This window comes from Aptenodytes patagonicus, chromosome 10, assembly GCF_965638725.1.
Source record: "Aptenodytes patagonicus chromosome 10, bAptPat1.pri.cur, whole genome shotgun sequence".
Taxonomy (NCBI): domain Eukaryota; kingdom Metazoa; phylum Chordata; class Aves; order Sphenisciformes; family Spheniscidae; genus Aptenodytes; species Aptenodytes patagonicus.
The window spans coordinates 15,729,072-15,753,196 of NC_134958.1; the positions used below are offsets into that span (position 1 = coordinate 15,729,072).

Genomic DNA, 24,125 nt, shown 5'->3' on the forward strand with positions numbered 1-24,125 from the left:
ATTGAATCATGAGTATTCTTTCAACAACAAGGCTGTACACACAACTGTCTGCTGCAGAATCCACAAATAGGAAAACAGCATCAGGGATTAGATCTTTAAAAAAAACCTCAAACAGAAGTGCAAGAGGGATGAATTAAAAATTTGAGGACTTTATGCTGTATTTGCTCTACAGTCAGTTTTTAGATGCTCTTGGGTGTAGGCATCGGAATGGCTATGGCTGATTTTAACTTGTGTTAATAGAAAAGGCCATCTGAGGATTAGTGGCAGCTGAGCTAAATAGATGTGTTTGAATTGTACCTTTACTTATGCAAATACAGAGTTAGAGCAAAGAACAAAGCACTAGCGTTATGCCTTTTTTGTTGTCTTAAGAACACTGGCTTGTTTATCTTAAAAGGCAGATGGCCGCTTTATGTACCATGAGACCGCATTGTATACTAACATTTCAAGTAGAGAGAGATGGAGAAATAATAGATTCAGACATGAGAACTTGACTGGCGTTCTGCTTGAGTTTGAGTAGTGAAGATGTACATTCATCTGTAATGTATGTTTTAGCAAGCATTCTGTTTATGCTAACAGACATGAAAATGGGGGAGCTGTGGTAGAGTAACAGACTAGCTCTGTGGTAGGTTAAAAAAAGTAAACCTTAGAGATAGTTGAAACTGAATACAGGCAAGACAGTTAAGAAGATTGTCTAAGACTGCACGTCTGCACTAGTCAAAGTTGTCTTTCCTTTGACCATTAAAATATTGCAGCCTGTGAGATTTTTCATTTTCACTAACAACTACCTGTCTTCTATAATTAGAAATGCAGTTTACTGCCCTCTCAGGAGAGATGAAAAACTGGCCATGATGAATTTGAATGCATCTCGTCTCTGTCGTGTACTGCTACAGTGTTCTGTATTTGAGATCAAGAGTAAACTGTGCAAAAATATCCCCCAAATGCAAATTAAATTTTATAATACTTCTTTTCTAAATTACTGTAAAGAAATCATCATGTATTATTTTCTCGTTAAGGTTAGAAAGAACAGTCAATTATTCTGTTGTCATCTCAGATATTGCAGGTTAAGTAATTTTTAGCTCTTTCCATTGAGCCTTGCATGCTGGGCTGAAAATTGGTGGTTCAGAAGCTGATTCATGTGCAGTTCATATGCTCCTGCATTAGATTTGGTGCTGTTTATCAGAAAAGGTGGAGCAGGCTGATGTCAGTGACTACAATTTCAGTCATCTGATTTGAGTCTGCTACCAAAGGACTGTCAGAGCATCAAGCTGCTCCTCAGACTTTAGTTCAACAAACTGAATGCACTGCATTGTTCAGGCTTCTTACTGTGAAGTATTATCTTAGCTAATCAAAAACTTCTTTCCTCTCTTATTCCTGCTCTCCAGTTCAAAAAAATGCAGACCACAGTGACAAGGTTAGTCTCATCAGTATCATATACAAAAGAATAGTAGTGCCTGACTTTGCTGTTCCCCTTTGTATACACCCCACAATAACATTAGGTCTTACAGCTTTAAACTTTGAATTCATTTCGTCTGCTGAACTCATTACACATTTTTCAGTGTCACAGTTGTCTTTTAGGATACAATCCCCAGTCTGTAGATAAGCTAGATCAATGACCTAATATTTAACCATGTCTAAAGCCTAGGTTATTTGAACAGTCCTGTTCTTATTCAAGCTGTGACCACCTGTGTGCTAATTATAGGTTACAGTTATGCTAATATTGGTGTTATCCTCTAATTCCCTAACTTTGTCATCCTCAATTTTTGTGTTTACTTCCTGGAGAACTGAAAGAGGGGGGCATAGCACACATCTATGCCAAAATGCATTAGAAACAGCACCATTCAATGAACCCCCATGAAAACATTGCTTGGAGATGTCTGTTAGTTCTTAGTGTATATATAAGCTATTTTTTGTATGTATGTACAGTGCTTGATTTTAATCGGAATATTACGAGGCATGAAGCCTCACGCTTCGCAGATGTGAAATGTCTGCAGGTTTAGTTGGTCAACAGAGCTACGTAGTTCTCCCAGGCGTGCTTTACAGGACTGATTTCTGTGAAATTGTGTTAATTTACTACAGTTACTCATTTAATCTGTTACCACTTGCATCCAGTATGGTGTTTTCCTGTTATTTTGCCTGGATTAATATGGAGCTAAATAGTTTACAGTTACGTGTGCATGTGAAACAGTATTTAGAATGTTAAAATTCTGTTCATTGGGTTCAAGCAGAGTCCTCTACTTGCCTGTCTTTAAGATCAGTCCCAGTAATGTGGACTTATAATCCCCGTGGGCCACATTATTAACCTTATTATTAACACTGTCAGCTCTTTTATAATATGAGCTACTGCTATTCTGGGCCGCTATTGTCTTGAAAGCCGCTTTTCTGTGATCTTTATTGATCCAAGCACTTCAGAGTTTAGCTGCAAGTGAGGCATGATCTAAGGAAAACGCTTTAGAAAGTGGTCCATGGCTGCGCAGCTCCCTTTTTCAGAGAGCAGAACAGCCAGGGAGCACATCGTCTTTGGAAGAAACTGCATACCTGAGCTTGCAGTATACAGCCTCTGGTAGCTCTGTACAGAATAATTATCAAGGTGCACCTCTGTTTTGAGAACAATGACTTTTCAAGTTGTTTGCTGTTGTAATCTTTGTTTTTGTCATGAGGATCCGTGACACCATTAAATGAGATGGAAGGAAACAAGATAAGAGAAAATCAGTTGTTATGAGGAGAGGAATGCCTGTTCCAGGTTTTTTCCCCTGTTTTTGAAATGTATAGTAGGGTGGGAGAAAATATATAGGTCAGGAAGGTAGACTTGATGACAACATTGTAGGGCCTTTCTGAGGCCCTGAGATCAGCTAAAAGAGCTAGAATAAGTGGTACAAAGTCATGAAATAACTAGCAGATACTTAATGAGAGTAAAGAAATGCTTGTGAGATAAGCCTGTACTCAAGAGGAAGATTTCAGTTAGCTAAAGGACAGGTTGGCCACTATGTCTAGACTAGTACCAGCTAAATCATGGGCTGAAGAAGAAACATGGTGGTGAGATGGTATCTTAATTACTTGTGAAACTCTGGCTACTGGACTCCGTACTTCTCCTTAATATTTTGTCTGAAGCGTTACTGACTAGCATTTTAATGACACAGATTGTGTGGTAGTGCTATACCCACTTTCAACCGCTAATGCTAAGTAAACAGTATGCTAGAGTATGACAGCAGTAGCAGCATGAAACTTGTTTAGCATGGGGTTGTGTTCACAAATTGTAAATATGCTCATGTGACGAACTTTGTTCTTCTTGCACTTCCAGATGGATGGAGGCCTGTCTGAATGAGGAGCTGCCTCCCACAACAGAGCTGGAAGAAGGATTGAGAAATGGGGTCTACCTGGCCAAACTTGGAAACTTCTTCTCCCCTAAAGTGGTTTCTGTGAAGAAAATCTATGATAGGGAACAGACTAGATATAAGGTGAGAGCTGTTGGCCATAGATACTGCTTTAAGTAGACATCTAAAATAGGAAAATGTGCACACGGAGGTACTGTGAGCAAATAAGCAGAAAGTTAGTTTCTATTAGTATTACCTGAGAAACTCCACCTTCAGTCTAGAATATTGGTTAAGTTGGGGGGAGTAGACTCTTAGCTTTATATCTGAGCTTGCACTCATGTGAAAGAACTTGTCATAAACAGTCAATATAATCGTATATAGAAGACTTCTGACTCCTTTTCTGTAAGAGTACTGTTTCACTGTCCGTCTTAATGAACCTCCCTGCTGTTCTTGGCAGCTGTGATATTTTGTTTCTTACTGCCCTCCCCCTTGTTCCTGCCTATTTTTATTTCAGGCAACTGGCCTCCACTTCCGGCACACAGATAATGTAATCCAGTGGCTGAATGCCATGGCTGAGATCGGTCTCCCCAAGGTAATTTCTATGTTGTACGTGCAGATAAATAGTCTCAGAAAAGCTTTACATTCCATGGAAGCATTTGCTGTTGTACAAAAGTCAGCAGACTTCATCTAGTTAATTCTTCATTTTCTAGATTTGCGTCCCTGTAGAAATTCTCTCCTAAAACTTGCTGAAAGATTTCATACTGCTATGTGTGCGAATGGCTAGGAGCAAAATAGTTCCACTTTCTGTACCATAACCTTAATATCACTAATCTTGCATAACATCTGCATTACATTGTTCTTGCCATGCATTCTTTTGAGCAATATCTGAGCTACAGTTTGATTGTGGAAGCTTTTTTAGAAATCTATGCTAAAAGAAGCAGCACAACAGAAATTACTATGTTCTCCATTTCTTCGGATTTCCCTACGAAATTTTCACATCAAGTTGAAATGTTCCTGGTGTAGCTTAATCAAATATAAATTACTGGCTTCACTAGGGGAACGGCCAGATAAACTCCTCTAAGTTAATAAACACTGTTGCATGAATATGTATGGAACTGTGGTAGTGTTGTGCTGATAGTCAAGTTGCGTACATGGATAGTAAGTAAATTTTTTTTAACGTGGTTTTTTTTGTTGTTGTTGTTTTTTGTAAGCCATGTTATGCTTAGTCTTGCCAAAACTAGCCTTGCGTAGTTTAATCTGATGTAAGTTTTGTTTGCATACCTGCTTGCAAATTGAACACTTTATTTTTGGCAAAGTTTTTCAAATAACTTGTTGAGATTTACTAGTTGAGCCTTGCTGGGATTTATGATGATCTTACAGGAAGAAATTTGGGATTAGGAAATACTGAAATATGCTGTTAAGGTTGTTAGGTGAAAATAAATGAGGAGGGAGCTAGACGGAGAGAAGTTAAGTGCCAGGTATGAGGCAAGATTTTCAGATGTAAGTGGGTTTTGGGGGGAAATAAATGTGTGAGGAGATGTTAAAGAAACTGGTCCAGTACATTGACAAAGAGATATTGGTGCTTTAAGTATTTTCCCATGCAGAAGAGCCAGGGAAGTGATGCTGTGGAATTGTGAGGGTCCTTCAGTTGCTCTTGCCTTTACAGAAAGAGCAATGCTATTTTGTGCTCATAGGGAACAGCAAGGAACCTTCCAATAACTAGAAAGTAACGTACATTGTCAGCACTTCTGAATGAGTTGACACTTGCAGTATTAGCCCCTTGTGTTAAACTTTGAAGAGCTTTGCATTTGAGACTGTCTTAAAGCTTTTGGGTCCAGCTAACTGAAAATGTAGTATGTAGGGCACCTCAGTGTTGGTCTCAGTTTCCCTTTGTCACTGTCTCTTCCCTCGCTTCTCAACCCTATTTAGTCCAAACAAAATCCTCTCTTCTCTCTTCTGTTGTAAGTATTTTTTTCATCTCTTGGCTTTCACCAAAGTCCTCGTTAATACCTCATGACCCAGTATCTTGGTGGGCACACAAAAGAAAGGGTGTACTCATCTGTGTGTGTAGAACGTGGGCAGGAAAAGGGGAGCCCTGGTTTGGGTGGTAGAAACAAAAGGAAGGATTGGTGCTTCAAGTAGGAGTAATGTTGGGTCAGGGCAGAGAAGCTTGAAGAGTTTTGTTCTGTGGGCTGTTTCATTAGTGTACTGCAGAAGAATTGGGTTTATCTATGCAATTTGGCTATATAGAGTGAGTATAATTCAGACTGTTAACTTTGTTTTATCTTTAGATATTCTACCCAGAAACTACAGATATCTATGATCGCAAGAACATGCCACGCTGTATCTATTGTATTCATGCACTCAGGTAAGGCATGCTAGGCAGAAATCTAATTGCTTCTGAAATCTTTCTGCAAAGCTGAAAGGTGAGAGGGGAGAGAGCTGAACTGAAAGCTGGATGAGGACAAATTTTCTAGCAGAAAAATATTACCAGGTCAGAGCAAAGATCCATGAAGCCAGTATTTTGCCTTGTGCAGTGGCCAAATCACATGCTGAAGGAAAAAGAATGTCAGTATGTTGTGATTACTACCTTCCCATCCCAGTTCTCACCCTCCCTCTCTACTGTCTGAGGCAGAACTAAACATTTTGGGGCTTAAAGGAAAGCCTGAAGCTCTAAAAGGTGTTTATGAGAAAGGAAAATATTAGTTTATCTAGGGATCAGTCAGTGTGGTCACAGTATTGTACTGGAGTATGTGTATCTTGATGACCACAGTAAGTGATCAAGCAGGAACTGTTATTGAAAGGTCTTTTAAATTTTAAAATCTCACATAGACTGAGTAGGATAATCCCAGCTCTTGAGAAAACTGGGAGGATTCGTTTGTTGATGCTTTACTCTTCAATTTGACAGGATGGCACATTGCATGTGGTTTTTTTTTATTTTGGGGGGCTTTGTTGGTTTTTTGTTGTTTTTTTTTTTTTCCCCTGGCTAGCTGGTTTGAATGCAAGTGTGGTTTTTGGAACATGTTGAGTTATTTAAAAAGGATTCCTTTTGTAGAATTTACTAGGTGATTGAATGCTGGATTGTATACATTTGGGTCTTCATCTGTTGCTTGCTCAGTTTCAGTTCTCAAGAATGGCTTGTTCTGCTCTCTGATCTGTTGCCAGTGTGAAATCCATGGAGATGGATTGCATTTATCTGAATGTTATCTGATATTTCAGATTGCTGTAGATGAAATTATTATTTATAGAAGTGAGCTTGATCCTAACTTTAGATCTACAATGAGTTATCTCTGTAGAATAAGTCATTTGGAGTTTATAGAGCAGTGAGGAGTAGACCTGTGGTGGGGTACACTGCCAATGCTCCTTTTTGTTTAGGTTATGGCAAAGTTCCTCCCTTGCTGGCAGCTTTGTGATTGCTACTGTAGCTACTTTATGCCAGGAGTTGGCTGGCATATATTCTTGTTACATGTTCTTTGTTATATCCTGGCCATTCTGGCCCCCCCCCCCCCCCCAAGAAAATTAAGTTCGTTGTTGCTGTACTCTTTCTAGATCATATATTAGGAGAAGAAAATTAATTCAGGGAGCAAAATTAATAGATGCAAACAATCCCAGTAGTTAAGTCTGTAGAAGTTATAATCTTTCATCTAATAATACCTTTTCCATACTACTTAGTTTTTTCAGTTGTTAAACTTTTTGGCTGAAATGTTCTGTAGCCAATTCCTCTGCAAAGGCAGCCTCCTCAAGATTTTATCATTTAAATAATTTTACTTATCAAGGAAAGAAGAGTAATTCTGACATGTAAATATAAATATGGAAAAGGATGTTTTTATAAACACTTGTTCTTTTTTCAGGCTTAGTGCCGAAATATATTCCTGTTCAGAAATAAAGATCTAGAATGCAGTTTTGTTGACAGTCCATAGGTCAGAAATGTTCCTGCCTGGTGTTTGTGTTTTCTTTTGTAAAAAAAATCTGCTTAGATTTATAAAGATTGGAGATTTACATTTGACACGTTGAGGTCATGTGAAAAGGTGGTATTGCTTACTTTCTATTTTCCAATCACGTTAAAACTGAGTTTACCGGAGGAATGGATATTTACTTTATTAATAGTTTATTTTTAATGTTCCTGTATAATCAGGTATTTTAATAGAGAGTAACATTTCCATGATCTGTGCTGAGCTGGTACAACAGGCAAAAAGGAGAGGAGTTGCTTCTCTTTCCCCAGTCCCATTTGTCCCTAGATGTATGGATTAATCCCTCCTTTGCAGCAGTTCCATTTCTCATCAGGCTCCAAGTGAATACGTTAACACCATTTTAGTAAGCCAAATCAGCTTAGTGAATATTTCCCCCCTACTCAGCACCGGTGGGGCCACACCTGCAGTACTGTGTCCAGTTCTGGGCTCCCCAGCACGAGAGAGACACGGACATACTGCAGAGAGTTGAAGGAAGGGTCACCGAGATCATTAATGGACTAGAGCACCTTTCCTATGAAGAAAGGCTGAGAGAGCCTTGAGAAGAGAAGGCTCCGGGGGAATCTCAGCAATGTGTGTAGCTATCTGAAGGGAGGGTGCAAAGAAGATGAAGCCAGGCTCTTTTCAAGTGGTGCCCCATGACAGGACAAGAGGCAACTGGCACAAACTGAACCACAGGAGGGTCCCTCTGAACATCAGGAAACACTTTATTTACTGTGAGGGTGACTGAGGAGTGGCACAAGTTGCCCAGAGAAGTTGTGGAGTCTCCACCCTTGGAGATATTCAGAAGCCATCTGGACATGATCCTGGGGAACCTGGTCCTATGTGACCTTGTTTGAGGAGGGAGCTTGAGCAAGATGAACTTGAGAGCGCCCTTCTAGCCTCAACCATTCTGTAATTCTGTGAAGACTTCAGAGTGGTGGACCAGTTATGTGCTGCTGAGGGGGGAAGAGAGGAGTCAGCTCACCCTCTTGGTGATTATGAGCTGTTACGTTGGCTTACTTGAGTGGCTCCTTGAATCTATATCTCCTAAATTTATCTGTGTCATTGTCAGAACCACAAGGAAAAATTACTAGTTCTAATTATTTGCTTATTTTCTTTTCTAGCCTGTACCTGTTCAAACTGGGTCTTGCCCCCCAGATTCAGGATTTATATGGGAAGGTGGACTTCACAGGTATTTAAAAAAAAAAAAAAAAAAAAAAAGGTGCTAAAAGTGCTGATATGTGAGCTGCCTTTATCTCATACTCTACTAGACATTGTATAGATCAATTAAAGGATTGTTATTGTTGATATCTTAAATGCAAATTAAATTCAAAATTAATGGCTGTGAGGAGTTCCAGTAATTTAAGAAAAAAGTTTGATTTGGGTGCTTCTGAGCCAGGCTGTTAAATAGCCATCAGTTCGCTAATCATTACTTTCGCAAATAACAGCCCCTTAACTTTTTTGCCACTGTTGTAAGATCCTTAAACCTTGCCTCCATCCCCTTGGGAGAGGTTTCAGTTTGGAACTTGTTAAACAGCTCTGACCTCCCTTGACAGTTTAAAGTAGAGGTGCCATCAGCTGAAGAAGAGTTTTCCAGCTGATCTGCTGCAGGAGATTCCAGCACCAAGTCTCATGTCCACATGCCTCCTCAAGGTTTCAGTTCCTTGATTTTTGCAAAAGTGTCAAATTCTGTGTTTTGCATTAGTGAGGTTCCTGCCTGAGGGCGCACATCTGATTTAAAAGGTGTATAAACTTTATTTTCCTGCAAAACAGTTGTTGATTGTACCTATAAAATGATAAACTATCAACTCTCTTTGAGTTGTATGGTATTTAGCAACAGCCTCTCTCAATATCCTCCATTCACTCTTCTCACCACAGTCTCTCTGTGGGGAAAAAAGAATGCTAAAATACTGCCTGTGCATTTTCCTGACCTGTTGGCAGCAGTAGTTGAGGCACCTCAGAATGATGGAGTCTGTTTCCAGCTCCTCATGAAAGTCATGTGTTGTTTTCTAGTGAGAAAGACTACAGAATATTCCCATATGAGTGTCTGGGAGAAATGTAGATTTTAGGAAAGCATGTAAAATATCTATCAGTTTTCATTTATTTTGTTTCACTTACTGAGTTATATTCAAAGTATTATTTAAACAGTAGTTGTAATTTAGTGTAGTTATCCTAAATTTTTTTGTAGCAGCAGTTGGTATAGCAGTGCTGATTCCTAATGTGTTTAAGCCTGCGTAACACTGTTTTTATGTATGTTTCAGAGGAGGAAATCAGTAATATGAGGCTTGAACTGGAGAAGTATGGTATTCAGATGCCTGCCTTCAGCAAGATTGGAGGAATTCTTGCAAATGAACTTTCTGTGGATGAAGCAGCATGTAAGGAAAAATGGAGTTTCGTTTTATATGATTATTCAAATCAGCAGATTAGACTTTTTTTTTAAGTGTTGGTTTTAATGCCCCCTGTTGTAAGACGGTACAGTCCTTTTGATAAGCCTTTTGAAAGACTGGGGAGAGGGTTTTCTTTCCCTTGTGTATTTTTTTTTCTTTTCTTTCTGGAACATGATGATTTGACTAGCTAGAGTATCGTACTAGGGAAGTAGGCTGCTATTTTTTGTCAAGAACACAAAGCCATGATGGAATGAGAGGTACTTTGATAATTCTTTTGCTTTCCAGTTAATTTCCAGATAATTCTGCTCTTTCCAGTTAAGTTTTCAATTTTTAACAGAGCTGTTGTGTTTGGGACTAACTGGCAGACTGTGACTTGTTTTTCAGTACATGCTGCTGTCATTGCCATTAATGAAGCAATCGACCATCAGGTTCCAGCTGACACTCTTATGGCAATGAAGAACCCTAATGCCATGCTAATAAATCTTGATGATCAACTGGAATCCACTTACCAAGACACACTCTACAGAGCAAAGCAAGACAAGATGGAGAATGCTAAAAATAGGGTAGATCAATTCTTCTTTCAAACCATCTATTTGCATGCATTGCAATTTTGTATTGCAGTGTAAACTGTGGGGAATTCACAGAATGTGTGTTACAGTCCTGTATGTAGAGTGTTAGGTGGATTTACTCCTGGTGGTATTCTAGTATGTTCCCCAGTAACCTGTCGTCTTATTGTAGAAGACAGGCAGCAGTTAGCTGTGTTACTCTGCTTAGCTGTCTGAAATACGGGCCGCATAGATACAGAATTCATGTCAGCCTTTGTATGTTGGGAATGCTATGCCTCTATTTTCATACAATATAGATATGTTTTCCTAACAATGAAATGATGAGCAAAACCGATCCTCTCAGAAGGAGTCAATGTTGTTTTAGAATGCTGTATGTCAAATGCCTAGCTATGTGTACTGCTTTCTATGTTGTGGAGCTCTATTGTGTGGTCATATAGAGACATTACACTGAAATAAGGTGTTTCTAGGCTGTTTGTATCAGAGTGTGAGTATACTTACTTTATATGTATTTACTTCTAGGGCTGCTTTTAGCATGTGTAGAGGTAGCCTATCTGTGATCTATCACAGCTCTATATAGATACACAGTTATCCTCCCTGACCTTTTCAATTAGAAGATCTATGAGGGCAAAGGAAGCTGTAGAAACACTGATTAATTTTTATTTCATCTTCAGATTGCCTCAGAAAATTCAGAGAGAGAGAGAGATGTGTATGAAGAACTTCTGACTCAAGCTGAGATTCAGGGAAACATCAATAAAGTGAACAGTAGGTATCATGCTAAAGTAATAGTCTTAATTAAAAGAGTACTTAAAAACGATACCTGTGTTCCTCCTCGCTTTCTGTAATGTTGACAAAAGTGGAAGGCAGCTCCCCTGTTTTTGTGGGGTTTTTTGGTGGTGCTTTTTGGGGTTGTGGGTTTTTGGGGTTTTTTACTCATTTTTAGTACGTAGTTGTAAGCTGAATTCATTTTGACTTCTGTTGCCCTTCCTTTAGGAAATGGATTGTCTGTGTTGCTGCCCGCCCTGCCCCCCTCCCAATTCTTCATCTTGAGTAACGCATGCTATTTCCAACCTTCAGCCCCTTTTTCAAGTAATACTTTGCAATTGACTTTGGAAGTCTTCTATTCAGATTACATACCTAACTTGCTATCCATCAGGTCTAAAAGTATTTATTTCTGAGCAGTGGGTTATATAAACCATGGGACTTCCTCGTTTAATGTTTCTCTCAAAACTCTGCTTTACTGTTGCTAGCACATGCAGCCATATCAAAGATTGGCCTAGCTTTGGAACGAGGAGACGCATTAGCACTGTATGAAGCTTTGGCAACACCATCCCTGGGACTCCGAGGATTGCTACGAGAAAATTGTGACTGGTATTTCAAGCAGTTTTTGAGTGATAGACAACAGAAACAAGAGGTATGGAAAAGTCTAGATTACCCTGATTCATGAGGTTTTCCCCCCGCCCCCGCCTTTCACCATACCACTGTATACTAATCACTTGCTATATACCTGCATTACAGTTTAGTGTTGGTTTGAAAAAGTTAATGCTAAGAGACAGAAGCATACAGTAAGCATAGCTATCGTTTAGTATTCGTCTCTGCATATGAAAGGCCAATATAATGCTTGTATGTATGTATATATAATTAAAATACTTTCACCAAACCCTAAAATACTAACTCGTGTGTGTACAGAACTATTATAATATAGATGCATCTTCCCTCTCATTTTACTATTGTTAGTGCCCAAATAATGTGGATATTTGTGTTTTATAAATACTGATCAGATAAGCATATGCTACTTTCACTGTGGAGAATCCCACCATACACCATTTGTAGATGTGGTGCTTAGGGACATGGTTTAGTGGTGGACTTGGCAGCATTAGGTTTATGGTTGGACTCGATTATCTTAAAGGTCTTTTCCAACCTAAACGATTCTATGATTCTATAACTAAGGTTAACCTCAGTTTCTCATTTCAAGCCAACTCTTCAGTGGATTTTATTTGCAGGCTGCTTATGTATGCTGCTCATAAAATACACAGAATAGTTTTTAAAACCAGCATTGTCTCAATTATCACAATGTCATATATGTTAATAGGGAAAAAATATGCTGATACAAAGATGGTGGTTACTATTGCATCTCTTCAATGAATGATTTTTTTAAAAGCTGCAGCAAGGTAGACGAGTAAGATACTGCATGCATTTGGATCCAGAAAAAATGCAGACAAGTCAGTTACACAGTTACAACAAACTAGACCTTGGTGGATGCATAGGTGCTTGTATGTCATAGGTAGAAAATGCAATGACATGACCCAACAGCACCTGCTGGAAGACCTGTCAAGGAGGAGGAGATGAGATGGCTTTTGCACTGTAGGGAGTGTAGAAAGACCTAGAAAAGTTCAGACTGCATAATTACAGTAAGAAGCTGAAGAAACATATTTGTTCTTAGGGCCTTTGAACCACAGTTTGGTGTAGAAGTAGTATATGACAAGAAGTCAGAGAGCTGAATCTGTAGTAAGGCCTGGCAGTTTAAATTGAGGTCCTGAATAAATGTCAGGTTTGCGTTTCTGTTTATTTTTGGAGAGGGTAGCTATGCATTATCATAAGGCTTTTAAATCTTACCACTGTTAAATCATCAGGTACTGGAGCAGACCTCATTGATAGTATGTCTTAAATCGCCAAAGCTGGCAGGTGGGAAACACTCACTGTCAGGCACCAAGTAATCATACGTAATTCACTGTTGTAAGCCACTGCTTAGCTGAATATTGCATCGTTCAGCATATTTAATGACAGCAGTTAAAGGCATGAGGACAAATCAGAGTGTGTTCTCAGTGCTGACAAACCTGAAGCGAGCCTCAGAATGCCATTCACACCGCTTTGCTCACAAAACTGCCCTTTTAGTTTTCTGTTAAGTCAGCAAACGCCAAGCTTCTGGGCTGACCTTTCTTATGCAGTACGCTACAGAATGAAGGTGGTAATCAAACCCCATACCATGTTTGTTCCCAAATTGTTGGAGGTATCTGGTCTAATCTTTCACAGGAATCAACAGGGCAGGGTGATCATGTCTCCAAGTGAGGAAGTGGTCGGCTGGGTTGGCAAGCAAAGGGTGTAGAGCGACGTGGATGAGAGACAAGGCTGAAGGGGACCTACCTCTAGCACATGTACAGAAGTGACGAGAGCAGTGTTATAAGGGAATCTCTTACCCTTTTCCTGGGAAGTCAACGTGACCGGGTGCCTCTCCGAAGTGCCTGTACACTAATGCGTGCAGGGTGGGGAATGAACAGGGGGCATTAGAGGTCTGTGTGTAGTGGCAGAGCTGTGATGTCACTGGGATCACAGGGATGTGGTGGGATAGCTACCAGAACTGGAGTGCTGCCATGAGTTGGATACAGGTCTGTTAGGAAGGACTGGCCAGGGTGGCAATGAGGGGAAGTAGTCATTTGTGTGAGAGAGCAGCTGGAATGCATGGTGCTCTGCCTTGAGCTGTATGATAAACAAGTTGAGAGCTTATGGGTCAGGATTAGCAGGCAGACCAATGTGTAAGACATTGTGGTGGGTATCTGCTGCAGACTGCCTGATCAGGCAGAAGAAGTAGATGAGGCCTTCTTCAGACAAGTGGAAGATGCCTTGTGTTCACGGGCCTCAGTCCTCCTGGGTGACTTGAACTACCTAATCTGCTGTAAGGGCAACACAGCAGGGCACAAGCATTCCAGGACATTTCTGGAGTATGCTGGTGATAACTTCTTGGCATATGTAACTGAGGAGTTGATGAGGGAAGGTCCTTTCCTGGACCTAATACAGACAAGGAAGAAGTGGTTGGAGATGGGAAGGTCAGGGGCAGCCTTGGGTGCAGTGACCATGAGACAGTGTGATGATAGAGTTGAGGATCTTGAGAGGAGAGAACTAGGTAAAAAGTGGGATCACAGCCCTGGCCTTCAGGAGAGCCTGAAGATCTGTTTGTGGAGCTGTTTGGAAGAATCCCGTGGACTACGGTCCTGGAAGAGAGGTCCAGGAGAGCTCATTGACTTTCCAAGGATCACCTCCTCCAAGCTTGAGAATGGCCTATCCTGATGAGCAGAAGTCAGGCAAAAGTGGCAGGAGGCCTTCATGGATGAACTGAAGAACTTCCCACAAAGCTCAGACAGAAAAAGGAAGCATACAAGAGGTGGATGGAAGCAGGGTCAGGTGACTCGGGAGGAATATAGAGATGCTCTCTGAGCATGTAGGGTGGGGTTAAGAAAGCCTAAGCCCAACTGGACCTGAATCTGACAGTGAACCTGAAGGGCGATGAGAATGACTTCTACATAGATATATCAGCAGCAAAAGGAAGGCTAGGGAAAATTTGCGGCTGCTGTTGAATGGGGCAGGGGAGCAGATGACAGGGAACACAAAGGCTGTGGTACTGAATACCTTCTTTGCCTCTTACTTTACTGGTAAGATTTTTCCCTTGGGAATCTCAGGCCTCTGAGACCAGTGGGAAAGTACGGAACAAGGAAGACTTACCCCTCAGTAGAGGAGGATCAAGTTAGCGACCATTTAAACAACTTGGACAAGGGAGCTGGTGGGCTGCATTCGCAAGTGCTGAGGGAGCTGGCCTGTGTGATTGTGAGGCTACTCTAGGCAGTCTCTAAAAGTTGAGGGAGGTCGGGGGAGGTTCCTGAGGACTAGAGAGTGAATGTCACTCCTATCTTGAAGAAGGGCAAGAAGGAGATATAGGGAATTATAGGTCTGTCAGTCTCACCTCAGTCTCTGGGAGGATGATGGAGCAAATAATCCTGGAAACAATTACCAAATATATGAAGGACAGGAAAGTGGCTAGGAGCGGTCAGTGTTGATTTTTGAAGGGGAAATCATGCTTGACCAATCTAACAGCCTTCTACAATGAGATGACTGGCTTGGTGGATGAGAAGAAAGCAATGGATGTTTATCTTGACTTCAGCAAGGCTTTTGACACTGTATCCCATAATATCCTCAGACAAACTGCTGAGGCATGGGCTAAGTAAGTGGACAGCAAGGTAGACTGAAAACTAGCTGAACTGCCAGGCTCAAAGGGTTGTGATCAGCAGCATGATGTCCAGCTGGAGGCCAGTCACTAGTGGTGTACCCCAAGTACTGGTACTGGGGCCAATACTATTTAACATCCTCACTAATGACCTATAAAATGGGACAAACTGTACTCTTTGTAAATTTGCAGATGATACAAAACAGGGAGGAGCAGTCAATACACCAGATGGTTGTGCTGCTGTTCAGAGGGACCTCAACGGGCTGGAGAAATAGGCCATTAAGAACCTCATGAAATTCAACAAAGACAAATGCTAAGCCCTGTACCTGGGGGAGGACTAACTTCATGCACAACTACAGACTGGGGATGGATTGGCCAGAAGGCAGCTTTGCAAAGAAGGATATGGGGTCCCGGTGGACAATGACTTGACCAAGAGCCAGGATTATACCCTTGTGGCAGAGAAAGCCAGCAGTGTCCTGGGATGCATTAGGAAGAACATTGTCAGCAGGCTGAAGGAGGTGATCCTTCCCCCTCTACTTGATGCTGGTGAAGACCACAGCTGGAGTACTGTACCCAGTTCTGAGGCTCTGCAGGACAAGAGACGTGGACATATTGCAGCAAGTCTAGTGAGCGCTGAGAAACCGATTAAGGGCATCTGACATGTTAGGAGAGGCTGAGAAAGCTGGGATTACTGAGCCTTGGGAAAAGAAGGCTCTCAAATAACTGATGGGAAGGGAATAAAGAAGAATGAGCCAGATGCTTTTCAGTGGTGCACAGTGACAGTATAAAATGCAATGGGCACAAGCTGAAATTCAGGAAATTCTATTTAAGCATAAGAAAAAACTTTTTTTACCGAGGGTGATCAAACATTGGAACAAGTTGACCAGAGAGCTTGTGGAGTCTCTATCCTTGGATATACTCAAAGCTCAACTGAACACAGTTAGAATCACAGAATGGTTGAGCCTAGAAGGGATCTCTCGGGTTAGCTTGTCTTGTCCAACACGCAGGGCCCCACAACGGGGCCCCTTACAGCTGGTTGCCCAGGATCATGTCCAGATGGCTTTTGACTCCACAACCTCTCTGGGCAACTTGTGCCACTCCTCAGTCACCCTCACAGTAAATAAAGTGTTTCCTGATGTTCAGAGGGACCCTCCTGTGGTTCAGTTTGTGCCAGTTGCCTCTTGTCCTGTCGTGGGGCACCACTGAAAGGAGCCTGGCTTCATCTTCTTTGCACTCTCCCTTCAGATAGTTACACACATTGCTGAGGTTCCCCTGGAGCCTTCTCTTCTCTAGGCTGAACAGTCCCAGCTCTCTCAGCCTTTCTTCATAGGAGAGGTGCTCTAGTCCATTAATGATCTCGGTGACCCTTCCTTCAACTCTCTGCAGTATGTCTGTGTCTCTCTCGTGCTGGGGAGCCCAGAACTGGACACAGTACTGCAGGTGTGGCCTCACCGGTGCTGAATAGGGGGGAAGGATCACCTCCCTCGACCTGCTGGCAATGCTCCTCCTAATGCAGCCTATGCTACCATTAGCCCTCTTTGCTGCCAGGGCACTTTGCTCGCTCATGTTCAACTTGGTGTCCACCATGACCCTCAGGTCCTTTTCTGTAGAGGTCCTGGGCAACCTGCTCTAGAGCAGGGGTCTGGACTAGACTATTTCCAGAGATTCCTTCTACCATCGACTATTCTGTGATTCTGTGATTTTAAGCAGTCTCGCTTAGAACTTAAGCCTTTCTAGGGCTGAAGAAACTCTCTGCCTTAAAGTTTCTGGGACTCAGTTGTAGTACCTAACTATGAAGCAGCTTTCAAACAGGGTTCTTATCCTTTTCTTGTCAGGCTTCAGCACAGCTCATTCAACTCCTCAATTGCTATATAATTTATTATGGAGCAGGACTGAATGCAGTTGCAGTGGGAGCTGCCTGGCTGTGTGACTGTACCTGTCTCATGGGACCTGATATATTCTCCCACTTTGGACAGCCTCTGCGTAGAGCTCATTAGGACCTACATTTCTACTAACTTAATATGTCCTCTTCCCTGAACCCCCTCAAAATCCATCTGCATCAATATATGTTGAGGGAGGGGGGGAGAGAGAGATAGGTATATAATATCTTTCTTTTGTAGACTGTTACAGCTTTTTCTGCTGGAGTGCTGCTTTTCTGTGTTCAGAAGGATCCCTCAATCTGAAAGGCATACAGCAGTAATTCAGAGCCACTCTTGATTGTTTTGTTGTTGGGGGTGGTGGTGTTTGTTTTCTCTTTGTGTGTGATGCAAGATTTGTTTGGTCAATAGCTAAACAATGGTCCTTAGAGAATAATTCCTTACAGTGAATGTGCTGTTTTGGGATACTCTTTCCATCAGCCAGTGTAGTGCTATACTTTGTGACTGTTCCTTACCTGGGATTCTGCATGAATGATGGAGCTGAAGGATGTGTGTATTGCTGTACACCCTTCTGTCAGGGTATGAGGACTTCTCAGCACAGACTTAGCCCCGCAGCTGTTGCTATTTAGAAGATTTGTTGCTTATCTCTGAAGAAAGATCTTCATAAGCTATGTTTCTTGGGACCTACAATTAAGATAAAATAGGAAAAGTGGGGGCTTTTTAAAAAGTCCTACCAAGCTTTGGTGTGGCAGAAACTCTCTATAGTTGTCCAAAGGTGTCTCTAGGGATGAAATAGAACTGGAAAGATTTTTACCATGTTTTTTAGTAGCCACAAAAAAACAAGTTCAGCTGTTTCCTAAACTGCAAAGTCATATTGCACGTTCTTCCAGAATGTAATTGAAAGGTCTTGTTACATAAATGTGGTCTGTTGGTGCTTTTGGAGAATTATCATCTTTACTGTGTGAACTATACGAAAGGTCATGACCTGTATGGCTACTACCCAAGTTATTCAAGCCCTCCTGCTCCACAGTCACTCAGTCTTATTTTCTATTTATATTCATGTGGTACCATATAGTCCAAGAAGCATGTACATAAAAGCCAAAACTGCATGTTGTCCATTTTTGTTGTTCTACTAACTCTTCCGTTGCTCAGAGGTAAAATGGAGCATTAATTAGTATATGTCGCTTCATGGCAAACTACACAAGTACTAATTTCACTCCAGCACGCAGCTCGTGTACAGGTAGTCTTTTCCCATAAAATTGTCCCCTTTGTCTTAAAAGTGTTATAACTTTGGGAGCTGGGTCTTGCCTTTAATTGCTGTGTTCATGGAACTATACTTCTAATACTGTAAAAAGGATCAGGTTGTACACATTTGGTCTTTCAGCGTATATACTGAGAATCTCGTGAGTAATTCCTGTCTTCCTCGCGTATGTGGCATTCTTTATTTGCAGAAGCTATGCGGCATTACAGTGTTTTAAGGAAAAGCTGAGTTTTTTAATTTTTATTGAGCTATTTGAAGTGAATAATGAAGACATTGTTTCACCCTCCTGGTTTCTTTTTTTTTTCCTCAGGCTGGCCTTACAGGTCCTCTGCAGAAAGAAGAGTTGCAGTTGGGAGTGGATGCTGCTAACAGGGCAGCACAACAATATCAGCAAAGTAAGGATCAGCAGAAATTATTGCAGCAAAGTGACCATGGATGTGATCAAAAGGACAAGACAGGACAATATTTGGGTCTATGTGGGGATACATGAGGTCTCTCTCAAACTGTTATAAATGTTCTTTAACTACTTCACGGCTGCTAAGAACATTAAAGAGAGATGGTTGCCGTGATTATTTGTAGTGTCTTTTATCCAGCTCTTACAATACTGCTGGAGATAACAGCATATAATTTGAAATATTAAGAAACATGGAACTTTTGTGTCCACCTTAAATAACCTCTTTTTCTAGAATGCTTGTATGAGTTTTTGTGCTATGGATCTGTGAAGGAAATCTGGATTGCTCCGTGAGGTGTGAAAGCTGATTACCTGCTGACCATTGACATAAATCTTGCTTGGTTTGAGCTACAGAACCTTTAACTGTTTCTAATTTTCAGGTAGCAAATAAAATGCAGATCACGATGGCTGCTTGTTTTTTGATTGATGCTTCTGACACCATGCAGAGCTCAAGAATGTTCAGTTCTGGCTGTGCAGGAGCAATTAGTTCAATTTGTAATAGGTAGAAAGGAGACTACTAGAGATGTGGGGAGAGAGGGTTTAGAATACAAGAGGAAAATAGTGAATGCCTAATAACTAGGAGGCTACCTTCGAAGTACCTTACTTGTTCAGCATGGAGCTTGGCATTTGTTTACCTACTTGCGCTATTTTAAAGTTAGCCAACTATAGAGTGCCTGTTACTGCCTTGAGCAGGATAGATGTAGGATAGATGTAGACAGAAGAAAAAGTTGTTACTACTCATCCATCCAAAAATTTGCAATTATGAGGCTTCTTACTATCGGAAGACTGAAATGCTGAAACAGTCCTTTGATAACCAGGTGAAAAGGTGAACTGGTTTTAAACATGAGCTTTATTTTAAAGAAGGCATTATGTATTTTAGTTGTCTGCAATAATGGAAGACTAACTGGGGAAGTATGGATCAGGAAGCTTCACTCATTTCCTGTAGCTAAGGGAATTACTCTTTTTCTTGTTAGGTATCTGATTACTGAGTAGAATAAAAGTGCTCTTATTACTGGGGACTCAACTGTCTGCCTTCCTCATTCTTCATGCTACCCCTTTGAACTTCTAGGGCTGGCAGCAGTAGCCAAAATTAATTCTGCAATTCGAATGGGCGATGCTGAGAAGACTGTGGCAGAAATGATGAATCCAGAGGCCCAGTTACCAGAGGTTTACGTATTTGCTGCAGATCTTTACCAAAGAGAGCTGGCCACCTTGCAGCAACAGAGCCCTGAAGTAAGTACCACGTTCTCTCTTATTTCTGGAAGTTGGTATGGATCACCGGGTCTACCTTGTCTGTTTTGTTAAATGTGTTCTCTGGAACAAACCTGTCTTGAGTCTTCATAGAACTGCTTTGGTGTTCAGTCTGTTCTGATGTGAAGTTTAATCCCTGAATCTTGAGCTACTTGGCCCTGTAAGATTCTGCTTTAATCTCTTACTTAGTGATCTAGCTTTGTTTATGATACTCATCTTTCTACTTCTATGTCATAAAGGTTGTCCCTTTGCTTTGTTACATGTCTGTTCTGACAGACATATATTCTATTCTGTGTTCTATGTGCAGCAATAGTTTGTGAAGAGTGAGTAGAATTAATTTGTTGTCCTCTTTGTACGCAGGGTAACCTCACCCATCCAGAATTATCTGTTGCTGTAGAGATGCTGTCTTCTGTGGCCCTGATTAATAGGGCTTTGGATTCAGGGGATGTGAATACAGTGTGGAAACAACTGAGCAGTCCTGTCACAGGGCTTACAAACATTGAGGATGAGAACTCTCAGAGGTGGATATTTCAAGGAATCATGTCTGCCCTTGATGTTGCTTATATTCTGTGACTTTTTGAATCTTTTTTTCCCCCTCTTATACTTTACGTTCTTTCTACGTTATTTATTACCGCATTGATTTCATCTCCGTTGGCTCTTGCATCTTGTTTTTGTGATTACTCTTTCTTAGTGGTCTGATTTCTGTGCTGTCTCTCAACACTTTCTTGCGGATTTCACGTTAAAGCTGTGTTGTGGTACCATTAGGTTGTCACTAATACTACGCCAGCTCACCCGCTGTGTTCTTTGCCCTGGACCCTCATTCGGTGTTTTAATGCTTTTGTCAATTATTTCATGTTTGGGCTGACCATTCTGCACGCAACCTTACCTCTTTCTCTTCTTCCCCCTTCTCATATTCGTTCCAGTTTCAACCCTCATGTTACCTCTTCCACTTTATGTACAATTCTCATGCTGTGTTGTGTGTTCCCTGGCCAGCTTCTTGTGATGTGATGTTTGTTGGTTCTGGGTTTTGTTCTTTGACAGATATGTTGATGATTTGATGAAGCTGAAAGCTCAAACACGTGCAGAAGGAAATGAATTTATCACATGGAATGATATCCAGTCATGTGTCGATCGTGTGAACGTAGTTGTGCATGAAGAACATGAAAGTAAGTTTTTCTGCTTGATTCATGCTAGACTGATCCTAGCTCATAAAGAGTGCTAAAATTAGGTGCATGTCAATACAAAAAGTTATTGATTGACTTGTTGTGTCATACATTAGATATCTAGGAGGATCTTAGTTGTGAGCAAGACTTGGTGGTCTGCAATATAAAAGGCTTGATAGCAGGACTGTTGATGGAGAGATCAGGCAGTCAGGAGTGTTTGTGGTATTGAAATCAGTATCTCCAAACAGTTCATTAATCCTTCCAATGCAAATTTGAACCCTTTTTGGATAACAAAATGCATTGTCTGCCATCAGTGTCTAGGATTAGTCTAGAATCTTTTCTAATTTTGCTTCAAACCCTCAAATTTAACAAAAACTATTATTACCAAAATGTCTGAGTTAATTGTAGCCCAGTCTTGGAGTACTCCATCCTCCTTCCTAATTTGCTGCGTTCAGTAGAAATTACTTTTCTTGAAGTCTCGTTCTCTCTTTGGCTGCAATCTCTGCCCTGATCAGGTTTTCCTCTTCTCCCGTTTAGTCCTTCTTTTGAATGTGCTTTGGCCTTTTTACCTTTCCAGTATTTAGTGGAAGTTCCACCGACTCTGTCCAGGGTCCCCCTCTACTCTTTATCTGTGGGTAATCTGACCTGCAAATGCAAGATAAGCTACCCATCTTTGTGTTGATGACACTCAGATGTAATGATCTGTCAGCATTTCTACAGTGGATGAGGAGCTTGAATGAACAACAGAGAGATGAGTTTATTTCCATGTCTTATTCTCAGCCCTTTAACTCCTGGCCATATTAACACTAATTCCAAATTACAGCTGCTTTGAAGATCAGTAGTGCAAATACTGCATCAAAGAAATAGGATTTTGCAGTTACTTTGATTCAGTGATAAATCAACAGAGATGCCCAAAAAAGTTTATTCTGAAATGCTGTCTGTTCAACAGTTACATATTCAAATGTTTTTACTTAAAATATTTGATACAGATTTTTCTTTTTTCAAAGAACATTTAATTATCTCATCAGTTTGATGCCATTCACATTCTCAGTTCCAGATATTGGGACCCAAATCTCAAATTAGAGTTGATACGGAAAGTGCTGATCTTTCAAGAGGTTAATTGCTTTGTTTACAGTTAGTTCCATCAGGAAATTAGAAGCTTTTATTTTCTGTTTTGACACTGTGTATGACCACTAGTTGTTAAAACCACTATCTATAAAAGCTGAAATGACTGATAACCGACCTTCTGACCAGTAGAAGAAGAATTTGCCTGCACAGCTGCTGCCTTTTAATACGAAAAATTGGTAAAGTGCAAAAAAAATCCCCGATTGGAAAATATGCAAAAAACCCCATAGAAGTTGTAAGTGTATGCAGCAACTGCGAGTACCAAAACTTGAATACTCGTGAAGGAAAAAATTCCTGATGCAAGCTGAGAAATGTGAATGGGTGTTAACCTAACTTCTATGCTGCTTCTAGTTCTGCATTTTTTTAATTTCTCTTTTTTAGTAGTGTTTATGTTAATAAGTGTCTTTTAGCAGTGATAAAAGACTGGGATTGAGCATAATGATGAAAACTTCAGCAAAACAGAAAATAGGAGTAATTCTCCTTTCTTTAAGACAGTATTAGTTGACTTAAAATCCAGAGTGGAGATAGAGGACTCCTTGAAAATAGCACAATTAAGCAAACTTATTCTTAGGTAGATCCTTGTGAGGTTCTGTATCAGGTGGATTAATTTTCTATTAATTTTTTTTCAGTTTCATTAAGGGACCATAATTTTTGGTTATGACCAGTACTGAAAACCTCCTGTATATGCTAGTAGCATGACATTTACTTTCAAGCCATCTTTGTAGTATTTAGCTCAAAGCCTTACATTGTAGGAGGGGAGAGATTTGTCACAAATGTGGAGGTGATGATAAAGTTTTTATTGTACACTGAGACAAACAGGTGTCTTCTGCCGCTTCTTGTTGCGTGGTTGATGAGTTGTGTTTCACCTTGAAAAGACTTTATACTCTAGAGAGGGTTGAATTTTAATTTAAGAGCCTGCTATCTTGATTGACTTGTTTCCTGGATCTCCAAATAGACACAGGGTTTCCTGTTTGGGTCACCTGAGCAGATCTGTTGAAACCACACAAACACAGACCCACACCGGTGCAGTGAACCCACCAAGATGCTAGTTTCATAGTATCTTTTCTATGTAAGAGGTCACAGCAAAAGGCTAAAAGTTCCAACACCCTGTTTCCTGTAACACTCCTTATCCTGTAAAAAAAGGTGCAGAAAATCCTGTGATGAATAAGCTGTTCTCACGGGGAATTTCTTAATTCTTTGGTCTGCTTCATATATGCCTTTATGCAAGGACACTTTTTATCTCCTGTCTATGAATAAGTTAAATTAGTCTGAGAAGGTGCTCAAGGCGAACAAGCATGTATTTTTCATTTCCACTATCCTTGTAAATAGTTTCAAATTAAAAAATGCTTTCTAGTGAGGAGCTGTAACATATTGCTGTTCCATGGAGTAGTCTTGTCATGCCCATATTAGCAAACTAATCAGAGAGAATTACTACTTACATTCTGTGCCCTTTCCTAAGTCAAATAATGACTTCAGCAGTTATAATATCTGCTCTTTGACAGAAACCATGCCATCATTTTAGTGATCCTGGTTCTTGCAGTGTCCTCAACATATATTTTTCCCTAATCTCTACTCCATCCAAATACCACCTCTTCCCTAAGATGTTCTGTTTTTCATACAAACTTTTGGTTTGTGATTCTCTTTCCTGCGTAGAAGAAAAAGTCACAATCTTTGGATACATTAACCAGAGTTGGAAATCCCCGCACTGAGTTCCTTATTTTCTTTTGTCTGAAAGATCTCTTTGTTCTGCAGTGATCAAACCATGATTTGAATTGATCCTGCGTTAAGCA

At 40.7% G+C, this 24,125-nt stretch overlaps 1 protein-coding gene across 3 annotated transcripts in view; it reads left to right on the forward strand.

Moving 5' to 3' along the window:
- The window catches only part of IQGAP1 (IQ motif containing GTPase activating protein 1), a 76,417-nt gene that overhangs the window by 24,089 nt on the left and 28,203 nt on the right, over positions 1–24,125 (forward strand). For 2 of the 3 annotated variants that reach the window (XM_076348249.1, XM_076348251.1), the window contains 12 exons: positions 3,299–3,455; positions 3,826–3,903; positions 5,603–5,679; positions 8,386–8,453; positions 9,523–9,636; positions 10,033–10,211; positions 10,886–10,976; positions 11,462–11,625; positions 18,656–18,740; positions 19,866–20,029; positions 20,408–20,568; positions 21,089–21,213. In XM_076348249.1, coding sequence (XP_076204364.1) covers positions 3,299–3,455; positions 3,826–3,903; positions 5,603–5,679; positions 8,386–8,453; positions 9,523–9,636; positions 10,033–10,211; positions 10,886–10,976; positions 11,462–11,625; positions 18,656–18,740; positions 19,866–20,029; positions 20,408–20,568; positions 21,089–21,213 — 1,463 coding nt within the window. Of the gene's footprint in view, positions 1–1,386; positions 1,412–3,298; positions 3,456–3,825; positions 3,904–5,602; positions 5,680–8,385; positions 8,454–9,522; positions 9,637–10,032; positions 10,212–10,885; positions 10,977–11,461; positions 11,626–18,655; positions 18,741–19,865; positions 20,030–20,407; positions 20,569–21,088; positions 21,214–24,125 lie in introns of those variants that run through there. The other variant, XM_076348250.1, reaches the window with a different exon arrangement.